General features: G+C 37.3%; 1 protein-coding gene across 2 annotated transcripts in view; it reads right to left on the bottom strand.

Moving 5' to 3' along the window:
• Positions 1-439: 439 nt before the first annotated feature.
• The window catches only part of PPP1R21 (protein phosphatase 1 regulatory subunit 21), a gene marked incomplete at its 5' end in the record, with an annotated part of 56,678 nt that continues 33,085 nt past the window's right edge, over positions 440-24,032 (bottom strand). For both annotated transcript variants that reach the window (XM_082672446.1, XM_082672447.1), the window contains 9 exons: positions 440-1,082; positions 3,351-3,479; positions 4,498-4,596; positions 6,699-6,815; positions 8,010-8,042; positions 14,064-14,306; positions 16,815-16,907; positions 19,223-19,375; positions 21,806-21,933. In XM_082672446.1, the coding sequence (XP_082528572.1) occupies positions 1,053-1,082; positions 3,351-3,479; positions 4,498-4,596; positions 6,699-6,815; positions 8,010-8,042; positions 14,064-14,306; positions 16,815-16,907; positions 19,223-19,375; positions 21,806-21,933 (1,025 nt within the window). In that variant the 3' untranslated portion in view covers positions 440-1,052. The remainder of the gene's footprint in view (positions 1,083-3,350; positions 3,480-4,497; positions 4,597-6,698; positions 6,816-8,009; positions 8,043-14,063; positions 14,307-16,814; positions 16,908-19,222; positions 19,376-21,805; positions 21,934-24,032) is intronic.

Below are 24,032 nucleotides of genomic sequence, written 5' to 3'. Positions count from 1 at the left end.
AGGTGAGGAAGAAGGGGTTTCAGGTCTGCGGACCTAGTCTGGGGACTTGGACCTGGAGTGAAATGGGCATGTGCAGGAAACTCAGAAGAAAGGAGCAATATATTTAGAGACTTGGGGATGGAGGTGCTGGGAAAAATTTCACCCATGAAACACACACTGAAATGACACAATGTTTATGAAAGAAACCAAGAGGAGCCTGAAAGGGCTCAGGGTCCTTGCTTGAAGCATGGTTACAAGTACCTTGGGAGGTACTCAAAGCCTTATTAAAGGATTAACTGTACAATTATTCCAATTTGGGGGATTAGAAAGATTATATCAAAATCAATTGGGATTTGGTAATTTTGTGAAGCTTACTTTAATAAGTTTTAGTTTCCTTCATCAGATTTTCATAGAGAGACTGAAAGTTTGATATAAGTACGAATTTATTGACATCAATTTCCTTAAGCTATTATTCCAACACAGAGAGGGTACTGAAGAGCTGAAGACAATGATAATAAACCCACAAGATCTGAAGTTTTCAAGGCCCACTCCCTCCAGAACAGACAGAGAGAGCAGGAGAGAGGGAGGGAGAGAGAGAGAGAATGAACAAGTCATCAAAAAGAATTGGAAACTGCTTTCAATTACAGTAAGAATTAATGACAGTTTGACAATTTAAGCATTTTATCCAGAAACACATACCTATTCCACAGATACCAAATTGATTACCATATCACTGAGTTTGAAAATATACAAAATATTTGTTGTTCTTACATACTGAAATTAAAGCCTAATTTTAAAAAGTGCACAGTAAAAACAGCATAAGGAAACCTACAATATCCATGGTATGTGTACTGTTTTCCGTTTCACTGTCAACATCAAATTCTGGATTTACCTTACTGGTTACAAATATATTTTAAATACTTCAAGGCCATTTACAACACTGACTACTTTACTAGGTCCAACAACACTCCAGCTTCCTGAAGGCGGCCAGCCCTGGACGTGGAGTCTCGGCCCCGCAGCTCCGCGCAGCAGTAGCAGCTCTGCAAAGAAGTCACCAACCAGCTCTCTGTAAACTATCGACTCTTGTTCTTTTTAGAATTCCCCTGTGCAAAGAAAAATGTCAACAATAAGAACGTCAACCTCTAGAAAAATCATTCACACAGTTTAGACACCAAGCTGTCTGGAAGCCATATTTCACTGTGGAAAACTTTAGTTTCCAAGAGGGAGAACAGCTGATAACCTTGCATCGCTAACTTTTGAACAGGAATCACAGAGCAGTTTGTTACTTTTAACTCTCCCCACTTTCTCCGTCCGTGAACCTTATTCCCCTGGGGTCTGAGGACAGGCAATAAAGAAAGAAAAGAAAGCTATCTTGGATTTATCAAACCTCAAATATTCATTTTGTTCCAAAGACAATGTAGTTTATGATTTCATAAAGCTGATAAAAACTTTTAGCCTGAACATGTTCCTTTACTGTTGAAATAAACACCTTTTAAAGGGTCTTAATATGTACTAATTTTGAACATGTGCCAACTAACACCCCAATGGGAATGATTACTGTCAAGGGGAAGATCAGATACCAGTTGAGAACAAGTTAGAGAGAAGATGTCTTAACTTATTCCCAATTCCCTCACATATGGAGATTTGGACTTTCCAGTTTTATGTAACTTTTCTTCTTTCTGGAGAGGTTCAAATTCCTACATTTAACTATTACATATAAATACTTTTTTTCATTAAGTAGGAAATGATTGCAGAACACAAACATTAAGAGCAAGATCATAGCAAACAAATGGTTTCAGGACGTTTACTTGGCATCCAATGGAGGCCATGTCAACTCAGCCATAAGATGATGCCATAGCAATTTAAATGACTAATAACTGGGGGAGGTGTGCAAAATACAGGAACCACAGAATGATCAAAGAAAGGTTAACAACAGAAACTACAAAGTGAAGAAGGATCTCTAACTCAGTGTTTTATTAATGACAGATATTCTAAGGACTAGATTAAAAAGTTCTAAGAGGGCTTAAAACTTCCCTCACTTCTAAAGTGGCTGCAATACAATTACCTTTGGGACAATGAGCTTTGTTTGCTATACCCCACAATAACCCTTCTCAATTCAGAACCGAATGCCTTCTGCAGCTCTGAGGCCTGAAAACTTTCCCTATAATCACTGCTACTTTTTTTTCAAATGTTAGGTGCTAAAGCAGGCTTTCTCCTACTACTCCCACTAACACATGTGCTTTCTACATGAGTCGGCTATTGCCCTGATGGAATATCAAGAGGCCAAAAGGGTTAAAGGAGGCCCAACACTCCACCCTCTACCTCCAAGCTAAAGTTCCTGAAGCACAAGTAACTGGAGAACCCGAATCAGAACCACACTGGTGGTTACAATCATCACAAGATGTCCCAGAAAAGCATGACAGACATTCTCTGAAGAAGCCAGAGGCCAAACAATAACACAAAACTCCACTGAGAAGCAAAATTACGTAACGCAGATTCTAGTGCATTAACATGATACATTTTCCAAGGAGATACCAACTGAGTGGGATGCTGCTCTGTACCACCACTGGCAGATGCTAAAATGAAGCTATAGTTTGTTCATCTCTATGTCTTCCCCAGAGCCAGCACACGGCAGGAACTCAATACATGCCTGCTAGATCGGTAAGGGGCAGCAGTGGATTTCAAAGAGCACAGGCTGGAGACAGTAAATCCAAGCTGCTGGTGGCAGAGTATTGTCTGAGTTATCAAAATATGCCAAGCATCTGAGATGATACATGAAACCAACTCTCTGGCCTCTTGAAGCTTACCTTTCATGATAAGAGTATATACATTATGATACAACAAAGAGACATGGTACGTGGATATGCCCTTCAACACAAAAACATTACCAATATCTACTGACCCGAGCCTGGACAAGCAGAGGCTTTATGGGAAATGAAATCTATGAAGTTTTTGGAATTTAAAGGACAAGACAGTCCTAGGTTATATGAATATGTATGAGAATAAATTTGCTAAAGAAGGTTACTCTTCAACAGCACCATTTTAGATTCACATAGATAGAGTAATCCCCATCATAAACCCCCCAAGAATCCTCCTAACTAACAGAACAGTAGCAGAAATGCCCAAAATGCCAAAAATGCCAAAAAGCAACCGTCACAGTGTTAGGGCCTCAGAGGTTAGACCTCCTCTCAACTTACAACTCAATCAAACAATCTTCATTCTACTTTCAGATAAGAAGACAAGTGAAATGATTTATAAACACTTCAGATCTCTTAACCTTTTGTTTCTGAAACACACAGCAATGAAATACCTTGTATTAAATACATTAAATATTAAATATTACACTGCAGAGAGACCCCTTCCTCCCCTACCTTACTAGACATCTTTAGTGTGTCAATCTCTTCTCTCTGTTTAGATAGTGTCTCGTTCATGCTGCACAGGTGGTCGCTCATCATACTTAACTGATCCTCATAACTCCTCTTGGTAGTCGTCAGCTCATCCTAAATGGCCAGGGAAAAAAGAAAAGAGAAAGCAAAACCCCACTAGTCATACCACTTTAAAGCTTTTTTAATTTAGGAAAAAAATGTTTGAAAAGTAACCTATCAAGATGACCTATCTGATCAATTAATATGAAGGTTAAGCCACAGGCCTAACAAGAGAGCAAAGTTAGAAGAAACAGGGCAGAGGTTTTTCTCAGCCTTCAAAATATGTTTGGAATTTCTTTGCAAAAATAAAAAAGTTTCCTTCTGTGCCAGGTATAAAGATGTCACAAAAAAAACAAGAGTGCTATATGATCTTTCTCAATTCTCTTAGGTTTTCCTGAACCTTCGGTGAGGTGGGGAAGGTGATCTCTGGCATGTTCCCACTACCCCACACCTTGACGGCCCACCATCCTCTAGGCAGGGCCCTCCCTGGAAGAAGCACCTTCCTCTCTCTTTCCAGCTCTCGGGCTCTCTTTGACCTTTTAAAATCTAATCCTGTGCTCCTAGCTAATCTGATAAACGAATTTGAAACCAGGAGGAAGTGCATGAATTATTTCTTTGCCTGTATCACTTCTATATTTAATAGGGGCTTTCTGGAAGCTAGGCTTTAAAACAAAGCAGTGAGTAAGGAGGAAAATTTTGCAGCCCTACCTTTCAGTTTACATCAGTTTTATGAAACAGTAAAGGGAAGGAACAGAGTCACATGAACAGAACAAGTCTCCCGCCCACTATGACAAGGACTAACTGGAAGGAGGAGAAAAAAGAAGGGCTTTGGGTAAATAAGTACTATTCAAAGAAATGCTGACTACAAAACTACTTACAATTAAAATAAAGTCAGAGCAATAAATAATACAACTACTTCTTGCCTGACATAAATGAGATGTTACTTTAAAATGAGTTAGAAATAAAATGGTTAGAAAAATGTTATGTCTAGAGGTTAAATGCCACCATTTGAGAAAGGAAATGCTGATTCTTTTGGCCCAAGAACTTTCAATGAAAAAAACATACCAACACTGCTTAGGTAGCATGAACTCACCTGAAGTCTGCTGTTGTTCTGACTGGCTGCTTTCATCTCTTCTGCCAGTGCCTCTTTAGACTTTTCAGCCAAGGCCAGTCTTTTAGAGAGTGCTCGGCACTGTTAAATCAGAAAACATTCAATTATCCCAGGGACCATTTCCCCAAACCAAATTTACCTCAGGGAAGGTTACTAGAAAACAATCCCCCAAACCGAAAGTACTTCCTCCCTTCCTTCCACAAATATCTACTGAATATCTACAGGCCTTGTACCACACACTGGAGCACACAAAAGAAAGATGTGGTCCTCACTCTCATCATTTTAATAAGGGAAAGAAAGTCTACTAACCCAAGCTCATCGCTGTTTTTTCCTAGCTCTAGCCTGATGACCAGTGGCTACAAAACCACCAGAAGTTTCTACATTTACCCAGGATTCATTCACACCCACACTGGATGAGAAGGGAAGTGGCATCATGCAATATGAATCCTAAGATACTTTTCTTGTGCTTTAAGTCCTTTATTGGAGACCATATCACAGAAACAATAAAAGCTTTGCAGCCCCACTCAACAGATGGAAAAAAAAAGTGAGTGCAGGACTTCAAAGAACCGCTTGCTTTCTTTGGGGATTCTAACCAAGGCTATCCAGAGACAGAGTACATCAAGAAGCAAAAAGAAAAATTCTATTTCATACTACTGTTCAAAGAGGGCGTGCCATTAAAAGGATCACTAAATTTTCTGATAAACCATGAGATTGACAAGGAGGATCTGTTCAGACATGTTCGAATGTTATGTCAACATCAGACACTCAGACCGACCATTCCAGTAAAGTAGTACAGAGGGTTGCCACTTCCTGTTTACAGACAAGGAAAAACTAGAACAATTTAAAAATTCTTGTGTCACAATTGTGCTGAAAGAATTTACTAAGATAAGCAAATCTCTTGGAAATAAGGCAGCCTCAGAAATTCCCCGGTTACTCATTTCACTCCTCACAAGAGAATTTCAGGAAAGTTCAGCCAACCGAATCAACCACCCTCCTTTAACCGCACATCTATCGGTGTGCTTAGCACTGAACCTGAAAAAGAGGGAAAGAGTTTTGCAAAGCACGGGTCCTCATGAGGATGACAATCAAGTCTAAGAGAGTAATTCAGAAGGCAGTTAGGGATCCAAACCAGGCCACCATGATGTGCTGCGTGCACTGAGTGGCTGGGATGGTAAGCACTGCAGCAGTTCTATGGTGAGTCGTCCAGCTTGCCGTCCTCCCCGTTTTCTACAGCTCAACAGCCATCACTACTGATCATCTTATCAAACAGGTATGCATCACTAAGCTAGGCACATCATTTATTTCAGCAGGAGGAAAGAAGCAAAGCCCCCCTCCACTCCTAGCAACTGGATTCCTATCAACTCTTCTCTGTCTCTGTAAAACAGGAGAAAATCACAAAGTCGCATCCCAATGAAGGGTGTTGTCTTTCCTTTGTCAATTTCCTTAACAGTTTAAAGCATTATAATTCTCCGTCTAACATCTATAACTAACCTTTTAATAAAAAGTTTCCCATCAAAGACCTTACAGGTATTCTTATATATTGAGCGACATCCATTCTATCTTATCATTTGTTTCTCACTCTTTGATATTTGTAATTTCTTCCTTCATTTTCTCCCCTTCTTATCAATGAATTTGTATAATTTTATTATCTTGCATAGTGTTTTTCTAATCCTCTTAAGGAAATGAATTATTTGGTGAGGGAAGAAGAAAATGTAACAAAAAGAAAGATTCTGTATTTTTTAAAGGTTGAAAGAGGTTACATTTTGCATTTTATCATTTACAAAAACTGATTTCCACAAGTTGTCATTAGAAACTAGAGAGTATTTAAAAAAAAAAAAAAAAGAACCAGGCATACTTTGCTTTGAATTTCCCTAAACGAAAATTCCTTGACCTATGAATGTTACCTGCCTATAACTCTCTAAAACAAGATTATAATTATAATCTATAATTATAATGCTCCAAAACATGCTGCATAACCATAAGAAAGGCTACCTGTTATATTCACTGCAATAAAGATTTTTGGTTGGTATGTGGACCAATCTCAACGAACTCTAACCAAATCCATATTGCAGACACACAGACTCTGACCTCTCTCTTCTAGTGAACAGCAGGAGGCCAGGACAGTGACCTAATTCCTGAAGGGGTTAGAAAAATCCACCTGATCCAATTAACTCTCCACTCACCTCAGCATAAAAATGCACTGACTTGCTATCAGCCAGCTGCAGCTGAGACGTCAGTTCCACTATCCTTGCCATGTAGTGATTTCTAATTAAGTCTTCCCGAGATTCCACATCTGGAGCCTAAACAGAGCACACAGAACTCAATAAATAAATGCCAGTGGAATGAAGCAGTTCTGAGAGAGAGAGAGAGAGAGAGAGAGGGAAAAAAAAAAATTAATATCACTTTAGCAAAAAAAAAAAAAAAAAAGACATTTCCTACATTTTCCTTTGAAATTCGATGGGAAATCCTAGTTTTCCCACCCCTCGGAGAAACTTCAGACAGCGCAGGTAAATATATATGGCAAATTTCTTTTATTCAGCACCCTGCCTACCTCACAATGAAGCTGAGGCTTCAAGAGAACAAAGCAGCAGTGAAGTCTTGGGAGGCCCACCACCCATGGGGCCATGTCTCTCCACTCAGTTTTTACTTGCCACACACCTAACTTTCAAAATCTCAATCTGTCTGACTCCTATGTCCTCCTCTAACTGGAAGAGAACAGGTGAAAGGGGAGCATTTATTGGAACTCCTAAAAATCTGAACATTCTTTTTTCCCCCAAATTATCTTAAAAAAGCTCTTATACTCTTAAACATACTAACAAATTAAACTATTTCTATAATGAACAATTTATGGCCCTTGTCCCAGACTAGATTTCTACTAGTTACTCTAGCAATGACACACCACTCAGTTTAGTTTAAAAATATATGCAGAAGTTCAAGGTTACCTAAAGTATAAGGCTAATAAGGAAATCAAAGAATTTACTTGAACTATATTTACCAGTTTACCATACTGACTGGAAAGCTGAGTGACTTCAGTGTTCTTTTAATGGTTATTTGTGAGCTTGTAATATCTGTAATATTTCAAAATCTTGTAATATTTCAAAACTAAAATGTGCAAACCTATCTGACAAGCCAAATCTGACCTGGGTTCAGTCACTTGAGGGCTGAAAAGAACTACCAAGCCCACTGATGGTCAAGGCCCTGAAAAGCCCCGCTTTGCCAGCTGGCCCACTGGGAGGGTAATGGCTCGCAGCCTCCTGCCACATGCCAGCGAGCTTGTCAAACTGCCAAGTCAAGTCATTCAAGGAGGCAATTACAGACAGGCTGTAATTTATTGGTGACAGTTAAAACTGACCCAGAGAGAAAAGCAACATGGATCCACATTTGCTAGAATTGTCAGAAACGCAATTAGATGAAGCTGACTTTTGCCGGATTTTGTCAACAAACATGTGGCAAGATGTTTACTAACAAACAACATGATGTTAAGCACACATTACCTCACTGTCAGACGTCCTGGTTAAAATCCCAATCTAGAACATAAGGGAAAAAAGCTTTAGAACAGACTGCTTACACTTCAAACGCAATAGCTTAAACACTTGTAATGTTTTTCTCTTCTCAGTTCACACTGTTTCAAAGCACACTTGTGGGAATTCCCTGGCAGTCCAGTGGTTAGGACTCAGCTTTCACTGCTGTGTGCCTGGGGTTCGATCCCTGGTTGGGGAATTAAGATCCCACAGGCTACATGGCATGGCCAAAAAAGTAAAATAAAAAAATAAAAATAAAATAAGCAACATTTAAAAAAAATAAAACAAAATGAACAAACAAAACAACAGCAGCAACAAAAAACCAAGCACACTAGCAGTGGAGTTCTAGACGATTACCCTCAAATCAATCATCTTTCAACACAAAGAAGCTGGACCTACAGATAAGTAACCACAGTCATGATTTCTGTCATGAGGCAGTAGTGGATAGTGACCATCACTATTTCCTCTGTCAGAATGCTGTTAGCCGTTTTCACTGAAACCCAACAAACTGTCTGGGAAGAGAGAGAGGAAGAACAGTTTTTAACTCCTCTTGTCATTGCTACGCTTATTTCCAAAGCAGTGGCCAAGGAGACCTAAAGACAGTTTCATGGCGACCATAATAACGAAACATTCCAAACGCAAAACACAAATAGCAAACTCTCCGGTGGAAAGGTCAAAAGGATAAAGAAGAAATATCATTATGACATTAATAAGTATTAACTTCAGATTTAAACTAATGAAAAAGTATATGTATTATAGACATACTGAAGTGCTGCCAGGTTTTTTAAAGCTTGCTTTTGTGGATTCAGAGTTCAAAACCAGATAGTAGTCATGGTTCTTGAATTCATTTTATTGTTCAAAGTGGAAGGGCATGTGCTTGGGCTCAGTAAGTTAAGGAAACTATTGGAAACTCAGTTTTGATGGATTCTGTTAATCAGAGATGATACCCAACAAACAGTTTTCATGGATTCTAAATAATATTCTCAAGAGTACTACTCTGAACTGTGAGCAGTATATGAATGTTATGCCCACCTAGCTGTAAAAGGATCTTTTTTATAAGATCTTTTTTTATAGAGGAGCCATAATTTTCTACACACTAAAGCAGGAATAGCAATTAGTCTTTCAGTGAAAAACCGTTTACAGTAACACACTCATCATTTTAATTTTATACATTCAAATATGAGTACATTTGGCAAAATAAATCACAAGCATGGGATCTACCCCTTATCCCCTTTACTCCTGGGTTATGGTTTGAGAATGTGGTACAGCAAACAGTCCTGAAAAGGAATGGAATCATATAACTTCAAGAAAAAGTTGCGAAATTCATAATTTCAACATTTTCTCATATGCCACTGATGAGAGTTTAAACTAATACAGTCCTTTGAGAAAATAATTTGGCAGTAGAGATCAAGGAACTTAAAAACATTCATGCCTTTTGACCCAATAACTCTAACCCTGAGAATATACCCCAAAGAAATCATCTGGATGCAGAAAGAATCTTATGCATAAAAATGAGATGTTATTTAAAATAATAAAAATTATAACCAATGTCATAGGTAAACTAAGGTATATTCTATATTGAATACTATGGAATCAATAAGTTTACATAGAGTTTCTAATAACAGGATAAATGTTTGTTTATTAGTGTTATGCTAAAAGATTTTAAATTTTATATAGTATAATGTCAACCAAGTATGAAATTATGTAAAAAAAATGTTAACAGTGGTTGTTGGGTATTCAGGAAAATGTCAACATTTTTTTCTTCTTTTACTCTTCTGTATTTTAAAATTATCTACAACGTACTGTATTGTTTTTATACTTGAAATACATATATTTTAAAATTCTGTGAATTTAAGCAGTGCTTTTTTTTTTTTTTTTTTTTTTTTTTTTGCGGTACGCGGGCCTCTCACTGTTGTGGCCTCTCCCGTAGCGGAGCACAGGCTCCAGACGCGCAGGCTCAGCGGCCATGGCTCACGGGCCCAGCCGCTCTGCGGCACGTGGGATCTTCCCAGACCGGGGCACGAACCCGTGTCGCCTGCATCGGCAGGTGGACTCTCAACCACTGCGCCACCAGGGAAGCCCTAAGCAGTGCATTTTAATTTCAGCAAAAAAAAATGAAAACTTGTAGTTTTCTGTGCTTTTTCTTTCTTGAGGTTACTGTTATCTTTTTTTTTGGCTGCGTTGTGTCGTCTTTGCTGTGCATGGGCTTTCTCCAGTTGCGGCAAGCGGGGCTACTCTTCATTGTGGTGGCTTCTCTTGTTGCGGAGCACGGGCTCTAGGTATGTGGGCCTCAGTAGTTGTGGCTCGCGGGCTCTAGAGCACAGGCTCAGTAGTTGTGGTGCATGGGCTTAGCTGCTCCATGGCATGTGGGATCTTCCCGGACCAGGGATCGAACCTGTGACCCCTGCATTGTCAGGCAGATTCTTTGTGTGTGTGTGTGTGTGTGTGTGTGTGTGTTTGTGGTACGTGGGCCTCTCACTGTTGTGGCCTCTCCCGCTGCGGAGCACAGGCTCTGGACGCGCAGGCTCAGCGGCCACGGCTCACGGGCCCAGCCGCTCTGCGGCATGTGGGATTTTCCCGGACCGGGGCACGAACCCGTGTCCCCTGCATTGGCAGGCGGGCTCTCAACCACTGCGCCAGCAGGGAAGCCGGGCAGGCAGATTCTTAACCACTGCACCACCAGAGAAGTCCCTATCTTTTATTACAATAATTAACAGGGGGCTGAATGTTCAAATTACAGTCCTAGATATGTTAATTAAACAGAATAAACATTTAACTTTTGCAATGCTATAGGGTTAGAAATAAGAAGTTTCTATCTGATGTAACTTTTTCAGCCCCAAAGTGCTTGAACCAAAGGAATCTTCTGGGGACTTTTGAGTTTCCTTTGTTAGTCAATTAACTTTAAAATGGGCATAGACTTTGTACCAACACCCAAGAGGAAGACAACAGAAGGAGACACACACACTCAGTTCACTTAACTTCACTTAAGGCAGGATGGGAGGTTGCGGGGGGTGGGGTGATAAAAAGAAAGGCTGAAAAGGAAACATCAGGGAAGGCAAAAAAAAAAAAAGCCTCCCGTTTTCTCTCTATTGTCTCCAGGTTATTTTCGGCAGGAATCTGCCACGTGCAGGAGAGAAAGTGAATTATGTGGGGAGACCCTTCTCTCAGCCTGAAATAGTCTTCTCCTGCCTTGGCCTCCTGCTCATTTATGAAACACACAGATGTTACCTCCTTTGGGATGCCCTCCCCAAGCCCTCCAGGCGACTTCTCTGTCATCTCCCAGCACTTTGGACAGATGTCTATCCAGGCTCTCATTCCATTAGACTGAAAGCAACCAAGGGATGGGAATAGATTCACCATATAGACTAGACTGTGAAAAATGCAAGGAGGCCAACCAGGTCTTGGTTCTCTGATCCTGACTGTCAAAGACAATGCCCAAAACTGGGGTTCATGGAAAATGTGGCAACTCAACTGTACCTTAATGACGGGAAGAGTTTTGAATTCAAGAGAGTCGAGGAGTTGGAAGGCAAAGTATTTGAGTATGTAGGTGACAGGAGTTATGAATAAATAGGCATCCAGGCAAAAGAAACAGCTTGAACAATACAGGGAAGCAAAAACACAAAAAACATTATCAGGAAAGAAAGCTCGGTTTGAGTTTGTACAGGGAAATGCTGAAGAAAGGTAGTTTGGAATAGGTGTTCACAGACCTTGAATGCCAAACTAATGAGTGGACTATACCCTATAGATAATGGGGAGCCACTAAAAGTCTAGAAGCAATAGAGTGCATAATCAGTAACACACTCTATGAAAATTACTCTGCTAGCACCTTATGAAGTGGGTGGGAGGAAAGAGATCCTTAACAGATGCAGACAGAAATAGCACACACGTGCTAACCAGACAGACAACTTTAAGTTATAGCAACTTCCAAACTCACCAAACCCAAATAAAGTCATCATCACTCACAGACCAATAGTGTTTGGTACTAAAGGTTTCCCATGTCCCTGGAAATCTTTCTCACTTACATATGTAAGAATAGTGTGCTCTCCTTTGAAAATGTTCAAATAAAAAGACAGTCCTCAACTTTCAGCAACTGATATTAATGACTCAAATACACCAGTGTTGCCAATTTCCAGTACTTCAGAAAGGCAAGCCATAAACAAATACGTTTGTCCGCTGATCTATTTTCTGACACCCATCAGAGCACAAGGCCAGATTACCAAGTGTGTGACTCCAGATGAGTTACTCTACCTCTCTGTCCACCAGTTTCCTCATCTATAAAATGAAGATATGATAGTACCTGCAATCTCATAGGATCTGTGTGAGGACTGACTGAGTTAACACACTGAAAAGTCCTTAGAACCGTGGCTGGCATATGATTACTGCAATTACTATCACTGTCATCAGTGCCCTCCCTGGTCTGGTCCCATAGTTACTCCCTGACAGCACCAATTACTGTTAGTGCAAATGGGAGAAAACGGAAGGAGCAGATGCAGGGAAGCAGGGAGAGAAGACAGGAGAAAGAAGAAATCAGACCCAATGGAGAAGAGTCTGACCTGATCAATAAACAGACTCTGAAGGGAAGTCCAAAGATGAGTGCTGGAAGTGCTGCACTTCCCCAGATGGTACCTGAACTGATGTCAGGATTCTGCTCTGTTTGCTAAATGTTCTTCTAGGCAGTCACCTGCACCTGTCAGAGGCAACATGCAACACCTGTGGCTGAGACTCAGCCTTGCCATCAGGGGTCACACAGGACCATCCAGTGAGCATAGCAGCCATTCAAACCACTGCTCTGAGAAGTCTGCTTTACGTTTTTTACTTTTCTAAAACATTTTCATTCTTTTTTCCTCCCCTACATTTTATTATGAAAATTTTCAAACATATAGAAAAGTTGGAGAAAAAAGTATAATAATCATATGTAGCCACCATCTACATTCAGTAATTAACAATTTGCTCATTTGCTTAATTTATCTGTGTGTGTATATATTTCCTGAACAATCTGAGAGTAAGTTGCAGATATGATGATACCTTACCCTGAGTACTTTAGCATTTATCTCCAAAAAATAAAGGTATTCTCCTAAATAATCCAAGTATCATTATCACACCTAAGAAAACTAATAATAATCCACGTTTCTCACACTGTTGAGGTGCAGTGAGGTCTGTATACATCTTGAAAACAGAAGTTAATTTGTATATATTACTATCAGGTATGCTCTGAATCAGATGCAAGGGAGATGTGAGAAGGACCATGACTTGCTGTTCAAAAGCATCAGTGAGCTACAGGGGTAGCCTTAGGACAGGGCTGTCAAAAAGTGCCATGGCTCTCCTTAAATTTCTCAAAAAATGCTAACGAAAATATATTTAATGAGATCATTCTAATTTTGAGGGTTTTTTTCCCTTCCCTTCCTGATTTCTCATTTTCTAGATTTTCTAATTTTTTTTTAACAGTGGGCAGGAAAATATAATCAGAAAACTTTTCTCAATGTAACTGAATTTTATAATTCCAACAGAGATGTTTCTTCACCTTCTAAATCACTGCAATTAAATATAAGCAAGAAATATAAAGTTGCAAAATAACTTGTCAGTATATTGTCTTATGAAGTTTAGCTAACCTGATGGGTTTCTATATTATACGTATGTCATAAAGCTTTATACTACCTAGGAATACACCATGTAATCGGTTAAAAATGTTATTTGTCGTCATTTCTATAAAATGTTAGGCAGTTAGTCCTTTGTCAGAAACATAACCCCCATATCACCAATGTTGCAGTGGAGAAACAGAATCATCTTAAATTTGACTTACTATATCTTCTCCAGGAACACAGCCCTTACCGTGGGGAAGTCTCACATGTAAAATCAAAGAGAATTTAATAAGGTTGCTTTTTTGAAGGGGGCATCCTGCTTACCAATCTGCTTTTTCTAGAGCACATGGATTATTCCTGTTATCAAGTGACATGTACTTTAGATGGTTAACACTGAACACTAAGATGGATCCCCACCAATTACCATTTAAAAAAAGAAGACACTTACCAAACTAGTGCTGTGAACGGGCACTGGCACAGCCTTGGCAGACGCATCTTCCTGGCCCGCAGCGGTCACCACGGCGGCCCCTTCCTGGGCTACTCCAACCACCTGCCCACTACTTGTGCTCTTCAGTTTATCTGCAGTTCGCTGGTTTTCTTTCTCCAGCTTGATTTTAGCTAACTGTGCTTCCAACATCCAATGTTCTTTTTCCTGCTCCAGTTTAGAAATCTTCTCCAAACTCTGCTGAACCTTGAAAGCAACAGAGAGTTCTGCACCTTAGAGGATGATGCAGACAAAACTTACCAGCCAAAAAAAATACTTTATGGAATGTAGACCAAAACTACTTCACAGGGGTGAAAACAAAAAAGCTTGATCCTGGAATAGGGAACATTTTATTAAACAGGATACAAAAAGCACAACCATAAATTGAGAAATTGAACTAGAATGAAATTTTTAAAATCTCTATTTATCACAAGGTATAATAAAGAGAGTAAACAGGAAAGCCACAAAGTGGTAGATGCATGTATCCAACAGTGGACTAATACCCATAACATATAAAGAACTTCTATAAATCAATGATAAAAAGACAGTCAACCCAATAGAGAAACAGGAGAAAAGAAGACTTGAATAGGCACCTGAATGTTACTATAAACATAAAAAAGAAGGTATCCAATGTCACTATTAACCAAGAAAAAGCAATTTAAAACCACCCAAATGAATAAAAACAAAACACACAAAAAAAACACCCAAATGACTAAAATGAAAGACAGAAAATACAAAGATGGACATGTTTACAGAGCAACTGGAACTATCATATAGTGCTTGGGGGAGTGGAATTTGGGACAAACACTTTGAAAACTGTTTGGCAGGATCTTTGAAAATTGAACTTGTATCCTATGACTTAGCAATTCTACTTCTAAGTATATGCCCAAGAGAAAAACATGTATGTTTATCAAAAGACAAGTATAAGAATGCCCATAGCAGCTCTATGATAGTCAAACACTTGAAAACTACCCAAATAGTCATAAGCTGTAAGAATGGATAAATAAATAATGTATTTTCACACGACAGAATACTTAACAGGAATGAAAATGGACCAATTACAACTACACATAACATGGATGAATATTATAAATATAATGTTGAACAAAAGAAGCCAGATCTGAAAGAGATGCTACATAATTCTCATTTAATATGAAGTTCAGTATCAGGCAACAGAACAAAGAATGCAGGATAATGGTTACCTCTGGGGAAAGAGGAGAGTAGTAACTGGAAAGGGGCATGAGGAAAGTTTCTGAGGTCCTGGCAATCTTTTTTTTACAGGTATATACCTTACATAAAGAAATATTTTTTAAAAAATTTTATCTAGCTACCAGTTACATTAATGTGTTTACTTATGAAAATTCACTGAAATATATTAATAATTTATATACTTTTCTTTAAGTATGTTATGCTTCAATAAGAAGCTTAAAAAAAGCTAATTTTCAAAAAAAAAAAAAAAAAAAAAGCTAATTTTCAAGGCAAATGAAAGCTTGAGAATTAAATAAAAACAATCTTAGAGTGAATTCCAAATGCTTTACCAACTATCATCGTTGAACAATTACCACGTACCACTGTTCATGATATTTTCCTGCCAGTATCCTACTGAAGCCTCCTAACAGTCCTACAATTCTCACGTCTCAAAGAGGAGAACTTGAAGTCCCAGCAGCTCGACCACCTGCAAAGCTAACAAACAGAGCCAGGATGTGGGACCTCATGTGTCTGGCTCACAAGTCTGATTCTTTTCACCCTATCACACTGCCTCTCATTGGCTCAATTAATCCTTACGGGACCCTGAAAGGTAGGTATTATCCTCGCTTTAGAGAGGCAGGATGTGAGACCCGGAGTGCTTATCAGACTAGCCTGCAGCTGGTCAATGGCAGAGTGGGAAAAGCAATAGCTCTGAAGTCAGACCATTCTGCTACTTACTAGCTACTATGGATAAAAGCTGTTTAATTTCTTTGAGCCTTACTTTCCTCACATAAAATAAGAAGGAAATCTAAAATAAATTTTTAAGATACTCCACATTTCACTGTTTGTCTCAGGAATTTTGTTTTTTAGGAATTATTATGTGGATTAAATTTTTAGCTTCAACATCCTATTGAATTAATGTTGAAAAGATAAGTGATATGTGTCCAATGAAAATAAGGTCAGCATAGGCAAAATATTGTTTCAGATAAATTTGTGCTCTCTTTAAAATAAATTTTTCCAAAACTAAAGCAAGCCAGGTGTTAAAGTAAATAAATCTCTGGCGAATGCTAAACTGGGGTCAGTTTGTACCAACTTCTGAAAAAAATAATACCACCTACCTCCACCTGCCGCCCAAATTCAACTGATCAATTGAGCATTGGAAATTTTTCATTCCTGTCCATTTAGGAAATAAAAATAACTCACTGAGTCTCTAGCCACACCCCCCTTTTTTGCCTTATTATTTCAGACATTTAAATCTAGTACCTAAATAATTAATCAGCATGGCCAGAGTGTGCTGATATTACTTTACTGGCAATCATAACACCAGTTGAATCAGGATGACTTATTTAGAGTATCAACAAATGGTTTTCAATGAATTATGCTTATGGTGCTTTTTAGCATGTGTTAATTAACTTTACATGTTTACTTACATAGCCTTTTAAATTGCTCTATGTGTATGAAAACCTTTTATAGGGGATTTTATATTCACGCTCTTTAACAAGTACCATGATTTTCCCGATGCCATACCTGTTGTGCAAGGCCTTCTCGACTTTCAGTAGAGCTGAGAAGGACCCGGCGGTTTGCCAGTGCTTCTTCATAAGGCACAGATTCCAAGAGGGGCTATGGAAAAAGCATCGTAAGAAATAAAGAAAAAGGTCACATCATTTCCCTGATCTTACAAATAAGAATGCTAAATGAGGTCTGATAATAAAATTCAGATGCATGTCCACATAGACTAGTTCCTTTAATACACATAAAAAAAGAACTTTAAAAAGAAAAGAAAAGAAAAAGAATGAAGGGGAACATGTCATACCAGTTACAAGAGACACTATCTAAAACCATAAGACTTGCACCAAAATAGACAGATGAAGGAATGGCAAAGAAAATCTAGAAACAGACAAAAGCACATACAAAAATGTATTATGTGACAAATGTTGCATTTTTAAGTCAATGCAGAAAGGATAAGTCATGCAAGGACAATCAGTTAATAATTTAGAAAAATAACTATTTAGACCCCAATTTCATACCTATATCAGAATAAATAAATTCAAGATGGGCTGAAGATTTCAATCTAAAAAGTTTAGACCACAAAAATACTGGAAGAAAATATAGGTGAACTGACTTTCCAAGAGTCACCTGAGAATCACCACCGTAAAGAAAAAGCCTGGTTTGATGATATAAAAATTAAAACTTCTAAATTTTGAAAAATTATTACAGCAAACTGAGGAAAAATATTTCCAACATAAACAAAGGACTAAAATCCTTAACATAGAGCTCCTTCAACCCCAATTAGGAACATTTATTTAAAAACAGGTAAACAACTTGAACAGGAAATTGAAATAATATAAACAGTAAATTTATGAAAGGATGTTCTATTTCAATAACAAGCAAAGAAATGAAAATTAGAACAATAACACGGAACTTCTTGTTTCTAAGATTGACAAATTAAATTTACGGGTTAAATTTAAACTTCTATTGCTGGTGAACTATAAAAAGGTAACCTTTGAAACATTCACAGACTTTGAATGAGCAATTCCATTTTTAGGAATTAATCATAAAGATATAATTAAAACAATTAGGTAGCCTTATACGTTTCTAGGAGTGTACAACCACTCTTACGGGTAATCTGGCAGTAAATATTAAAACTTAAAACCACATTATCCAGAACATTCCACCTCTCAGTAATCCACACATATGCCCAAGGAGGCATTTACAAAGCTATCCATTGCAGTATAATCCTAACAGTGAAAAACTGGAATCAACCTAAATGCCCACCAAAAAGAGACTACCTAAGTGAACCACGGAATACCTATATCATAGATTTCAATGCTGTGTTTAAAATGAATAAAGTAGCCATTATATCTATTGATACAGACAGGTCTCTAAAACATATTTTAAATGAAAAAAGGAAGCTACACAATGAAATATGCATTTTAGTTAAAAAAAATTAGAAAAGTCTTTATATTCTTCATATTTTGCATATAGTTCAAAGTTTACAGAGATGAGTACAAATGCTCCAAGAGTCTGGAAGGTTACACACCAAACTGATAACTATAGTTACCTCCGGAGAGGAACTGGAATTAGGGATTGTAATTTACCTATAATGCTCTCATGTAATATAAGAATGTATTTATGCATTGTGTAACTAAAAGTTAGAAAGAAATAAAGAGAGAAAGGTAAATACACAAAGTTGCATGTGCAAGAATATCCCCTGTAGTATTGCATATAACAGTGAAAAATAGGAAGCAACCTAAAAATCCACTAGCAATGGATGGCTTAATTAAATTATCACACATTTATAGAATGAAATACTATAGATGAAATACTAGATGCATTAAAATGATAACAATTTATACTTACAGATATACATTTTTGTTATATAAAGATATCCACAATGCATTAAAGAGGAAAAAACAGATTCTGAAACAGTCTATGTATCCAGATACATTGCTTTTTATAATGTGTGTGTGCGTGCATGCATGTATACACATTAAAATTTTATGGTTAAGAGGAGCTACCTTTGGGTTGTGGGACTTTCTTCTTCATGTACTGCTGTTTCTTCTGATTTCTTTTTGCAATGATCATGTATTCTTATTATATTGAGAAAAAATTATAAATGTATTTCAATTTTTTTTATTTCTACAAGTTTAAGATTTTCTCAAGTTTGACACTTAATGGCTGCCTGGCTGTCTCACCCTAAACACTCTACCAGCCACTGGAAACGTTAAGTCTAATACGGCCTAGGAAATGAGATTCAGGTCTCTGTCCCATCCTCCTCTCCAAAGACCCCCGCCCACCTCACAACACCCACCAACCACCTGTCCCTCAAAACTGTATAAAACCTAAACAATATGAACTGTGGGAAAACAACTGCCATTCTCTGGAATTTTTCCAGATTTTCCCTCTGATTTAAATGTTAACAGCAGCTCACAAACCTTTCTCAAAGCCTTCATATAGGCAGCAGCTTTTTTCTTGTATTGAAGCATGCATTCAGCTGAGAGAGGACTGATGAATCCACTCGCTGTCTTAGGCCCGTAGCTCAGGGAAGCAACGAAGTAGTCCACGTTGTTGCTGAAGAAAGATGCAATCTAAACCAAGTGTGACAAGAAGATAAATTTTATTTTCCAATAATATATCTAAAATATATATCTAATAGTTTTCAGATCAAAGTTAAGGATACTCAGAATGGAAATGAAATTTCAACACATGCTCAAAAGCCCACATTTATTTGAAAAGAATACATAGGGAATGATTTATAATAAACACAATACAGTATAAATTTTGAGACCAGACTTGTGACATGTCTTAATCTAGACAAATTCTACTGTTTCTGAAAACCAAGGCTGATTCTGATTTATTCTGTAGACAATGTTTATGAGCTGTTTACCTTACTAAGTCTGCCCCTGCTCTCAAAATATATACGTTTGGGTTTATACATTCCGTTTGCATTTTAACTTTGAATGTTTCATATTCCAACACAAGACATGACACAAGCATATTGAATATATGATCTCTACTTAAATTTCATTCTGTAAATCTCAATCTGTGCATTACAAATATAACAGGAAAGAAAAAGACTGAAAATTCAGCAGACCCTTGTCATTTACAGATTTAACATTTGCTTAATCTATGTAAGCAACAACAAAGATCCATGACTATAATTGTGCTGAGCCATGATTCTGAATCTACTGTGCTATATGAAATGGTGATATAAATAAACATGTCTAAGAAAGTTATTAGCCAGAAAAATTAAAGTCTTCAATACATTAAAGAGTATTCTATTTCAATAAATAAGAAAAAGTAACTTGTGAAACAAGAGTACTTTACCTTGGCAAAAACTGTTCAAAAAGTAAGCAATCACTCACTAATGGTCTAAAAGATTATCTTTCTCATTAATATTTTACTGTGTCAAACGAAATTCTATGTTAGGTAGTATTCAAGAAAATGAAAACTCTAAAAATCTTGAGCTGTATATTCCTCGTGTATGACATAGATAGTACAGTGTTTGCATTTTAGTCATGATAGTATACGGTGAGGTTTAACTTTCTTTCCTCTCTCTAATATTTCTACATTTCCCAAATGTTCTTTAACATGCATATGTTATACTTTCCTAGTGGGTTTTTTAAAAATTACAAATGATAAAATTTAGTTTAATCAAATCACATTAGCTAAGTATTAAGCTGCCACCAACTAATACTTAGTTCAGATACTTACTTTAGCTAAAAACCATTTATAAAAATTTCAGAGTGAAGATCAAGTACCTTTCCTTGAGACAACTCTTAAGGTTTCAGGCAAAGCAAATGTAAAATAAGCTATGAAGTATATAGGTATTTAATATTCCAGAGTTCTCCTAAAAAAGTGACAAATGCAGAGACTCTTGTAAAATGTCAACATTCTCTTTTTCCAGAAATTGCTCACAATTGAATCAAAGTCAGAATCATCCACAGAAAGTTTCCAGAATGCCTGTGGGTGAAAGCACTAAAGAGGAGGCAGTGGGGATGGTCTTCTGGCTAAGGAATCCTGTAGGCACTCACCTGCGAGCTGACAGATCCGAAAGGCAGCACCTTTTAATTACAGCCCCAAACTTAGCAGACTGTCAGGAAGACTGGCCTGACTTTGGGAAAGGTGACACTGAATACCTACCATAACCTATGATCATTTCTGATTAACTTAAAACACTTGAAAAAAGTGTGCTCCTACTAAGGTCAACCTGTCAGAAAAATAAAGGTATATAACACAGATAGAGATTAGCACTTTCTTGAGAAATTATGTTGAGTCTGCTGAAATAAATGGGCTAAGATAGTCCTGAATACAGTACTTTTGGTTTTATATGTATGGGTAGTTCTCAGAGAAATCTTAGTCACTAAAGGCTTTGATGACAGCCACATGAACATGTGCTCTTAGAATGTGACCTGCTGAAACCAGTTATCCAAGACAGAACAATTTTTAAAGAAACTGCGCTCTGCTCAGTTTATAATAACAATTAAGTACTTACTAATCCAAATGATCATTATCTAATATTAAGAATTCAATGAGAAGACACATGTTGAAGTCATCTTAGAAGTACTTATTAGGGTACAAAAACCACAGAAGTAGCATTATCACAAGCATTGCCAAAAAACAAACAAAAAACTTGGAGGGGGAGAAACCAAAATATTAACAAAGGTCTTATAATTCTTTTTCTTTTTCTATATCCCAATTTCTGTATAGCAGACCTTTAATACACACAAGGATCTATAGTGAGACCATCTGGAATCTTTCAATCATCAAATATCTCATTAAAATGTCAGAAGTGCCTGACCCACTTCCTCATCACAAATGCTTAACAGTAACTACCATATTGTTTCAAATATTAGGTAGGAAGGAGGAAAAGGGAGACAACTTTATTTTACAAAAAAGCCTGGTAATCAAAAATCCTTACACAGATCAATTTTCCTACTAGGTCACTCAAAAAAAAAAAAAAAAGGAGCACATTTAAGAGTTGAATTTAATGTCAGTATAAACCAGAGAAAAATTACCTTTCCTGCTCCATTTGTCAATGCCACTACTGATGACAGGATGCAATCATTAGTTGTTATGAGCTTCTGTGTTGCTGTTGGAAGTTCATGCTCTATTGTAGCCTTTTGACTATAATGTTTGGAAATATCTATAAACCCAATCAAATGAAAACTCATTACTATCTATATACAAGTTGTATACAGATAACCAGCCCGTTAACTTCTTATATCTACTCTTACAAATTTACAAGACAAATCTGACAAAAAAATGGTCCCAAATATGAGGATTGTGCTGAATATCAATTAGGTCTCAAGTTCACATGGAAAGAATAGAGTAGTGAGGGTCTCTTAACACCATCCTGGTGTCTCAATTACGGCCCCCAGCAGGTGGGTCTCATTCTCCTTCATTTGAGTGTTAAGCCCTTATTCTAGCACCAGGTAAAGGACCCTGAGCAATATTTACCAGTTAAAAACCTTGTTTTGATAGCCCAGCAGGCATAAATGAGAGTTTACATTGTGCTTATACAAACAAACCATGAGGCTGGAAAAGAACAGCCAACACAGGCACAATGTCCCACAATCCTTATTGGATCTTAGCTGGTTTGCCAGTACATACTTCAACAATAAGAAAGGTCTGCATGGCCAAATAAGGATTGGATACTCTAGCACCTGGCTTCACGTTCTATTGCCTCTAGTACAAGAAAGCTATAACAAAGGCCTGTGGTTATGGAAGCATAGAAGAGAGGCTTAGATATAAATGTGTTGACAGAAAGAGCAGTAGGTGAAACTGGCCAAACAGCTAAGCTTGGGGTTTTCTGGGTCTCTGAGAAATAAAGTAATTTCATCCTGGAAATAAGGGAAAATGGGAGAATTACCAAGACAACATTGATTTACAAGGAAGGGCAATTATATTTTTAAATAAAAAGGTGTTTATGATACAGCCTCCTTTGAATATTTTACAGTACTTCAGTTACAACAGCATTAATTATCATTACCAACAAAGCAAAAAATAAATCACAAAACATGGAAACTAACTTTTATAGCAGGTGTGTATACAAAGAATTTCATTTATTCAGAATCAAGAAATTTAGTTGATTTTAGCCTATAGATAATTAAAAGGGAATAAGACTATTCAAAAAGAAAGGGTATCTGAGATTTAACCTAGTATGATAATGATTTTTAACAAAATTACTCTTTTATGAATAAGATTACTTTTACTGAAATTTAAAACTAGGAAATTGCATTACTTATATATATTGTGTTATATACACATATATATAAACTTTTACATAAATTTTTAATTTAAGATAGTCTTAGATTTATAGAAAAATTACAGAGAGTTTCTGGATACCCTTAGCCAGTTTTCACTATTGTTAACACCCTACACTACTATGGTAGTTGTCACAGTGAAGGAACCAACTAATTGGTAATTACTATTATGTTTAATATTTCTTAAAAATAAATGATTATCCTCTATATATTCATAAGATATCCAAGTGAATGAAAATTCAATTGGAACACTGAACATTTTTTTGTATACTGAACTTGCTAGCCCCTAGAGTAGACATTTTCTTTCTATACACCACAGAAAGCTTTATTCAATATTTTACTCTCTGTATACAATGCTATAATACAACTGGGTTGGTAGGCAATCTTGGTTGATTGGTGTAGGTGATTGAAATACTTATAAAAGATGTACAATACTAAGAATCCTCCCATGGCATCTAGTGGAACAGAGCTACTGTAGTTTGACTATAATAGTTCTCCCAATCCAACTGTTTACTCTTTATCGAGTCCAAATATTTTCATTATTTAGGGTGTTCCTCGACATTAAAGTTTAACTCCAAAAGGTACAAGGAAACCATGTGACCTAGACAACAGATTTATTTTCTTTTATGTTTCCTATGAGTCTACCTGCTTTAGACTTGAGACCAAAGATCAAACAATTCTCACTTAGAATGCCACTTGTTAAAAGATTAATTCACTTCCATTTTAATTCCTTGTAGGATACACATTTTTATAAATCTTTCTTTTTATACTAAGACCAGCCTGCCTTTTTTTTTTTTTATAGCTTTATTTATTTGTTTATTTAATTTATTTTTGGCTGCGTTGGGTCTTCGTTGCTGCACGCGGGCTTTTTCTAGTTGCGGCGAGCGGGGGCTACTCTTCATTGCAGTGCGCGGGCTTCTCCTTGCGGTGGCTTCTCTTGTTGCAGAGCACAGGCACTAGAGCGCACGGGCTTCAGTAG

The sequence above is a fragment of the Grampus griseus genome (genome assembly GCF_964374135.1).
Source record: "Grampus griseus genome assembly, chromosome: 15".
Lineage (NCBI taxonomy): Eukaryota > Metazoa > Chordata > Mammalia > Artiodactyla > Delphinidae > Grampus > Grampus griseus.
The sequence above is the reverse complement of the archived record's forward strand: the minus strand, read 5'-3'. Positions and strand labels throughout refer to the sequence as shown.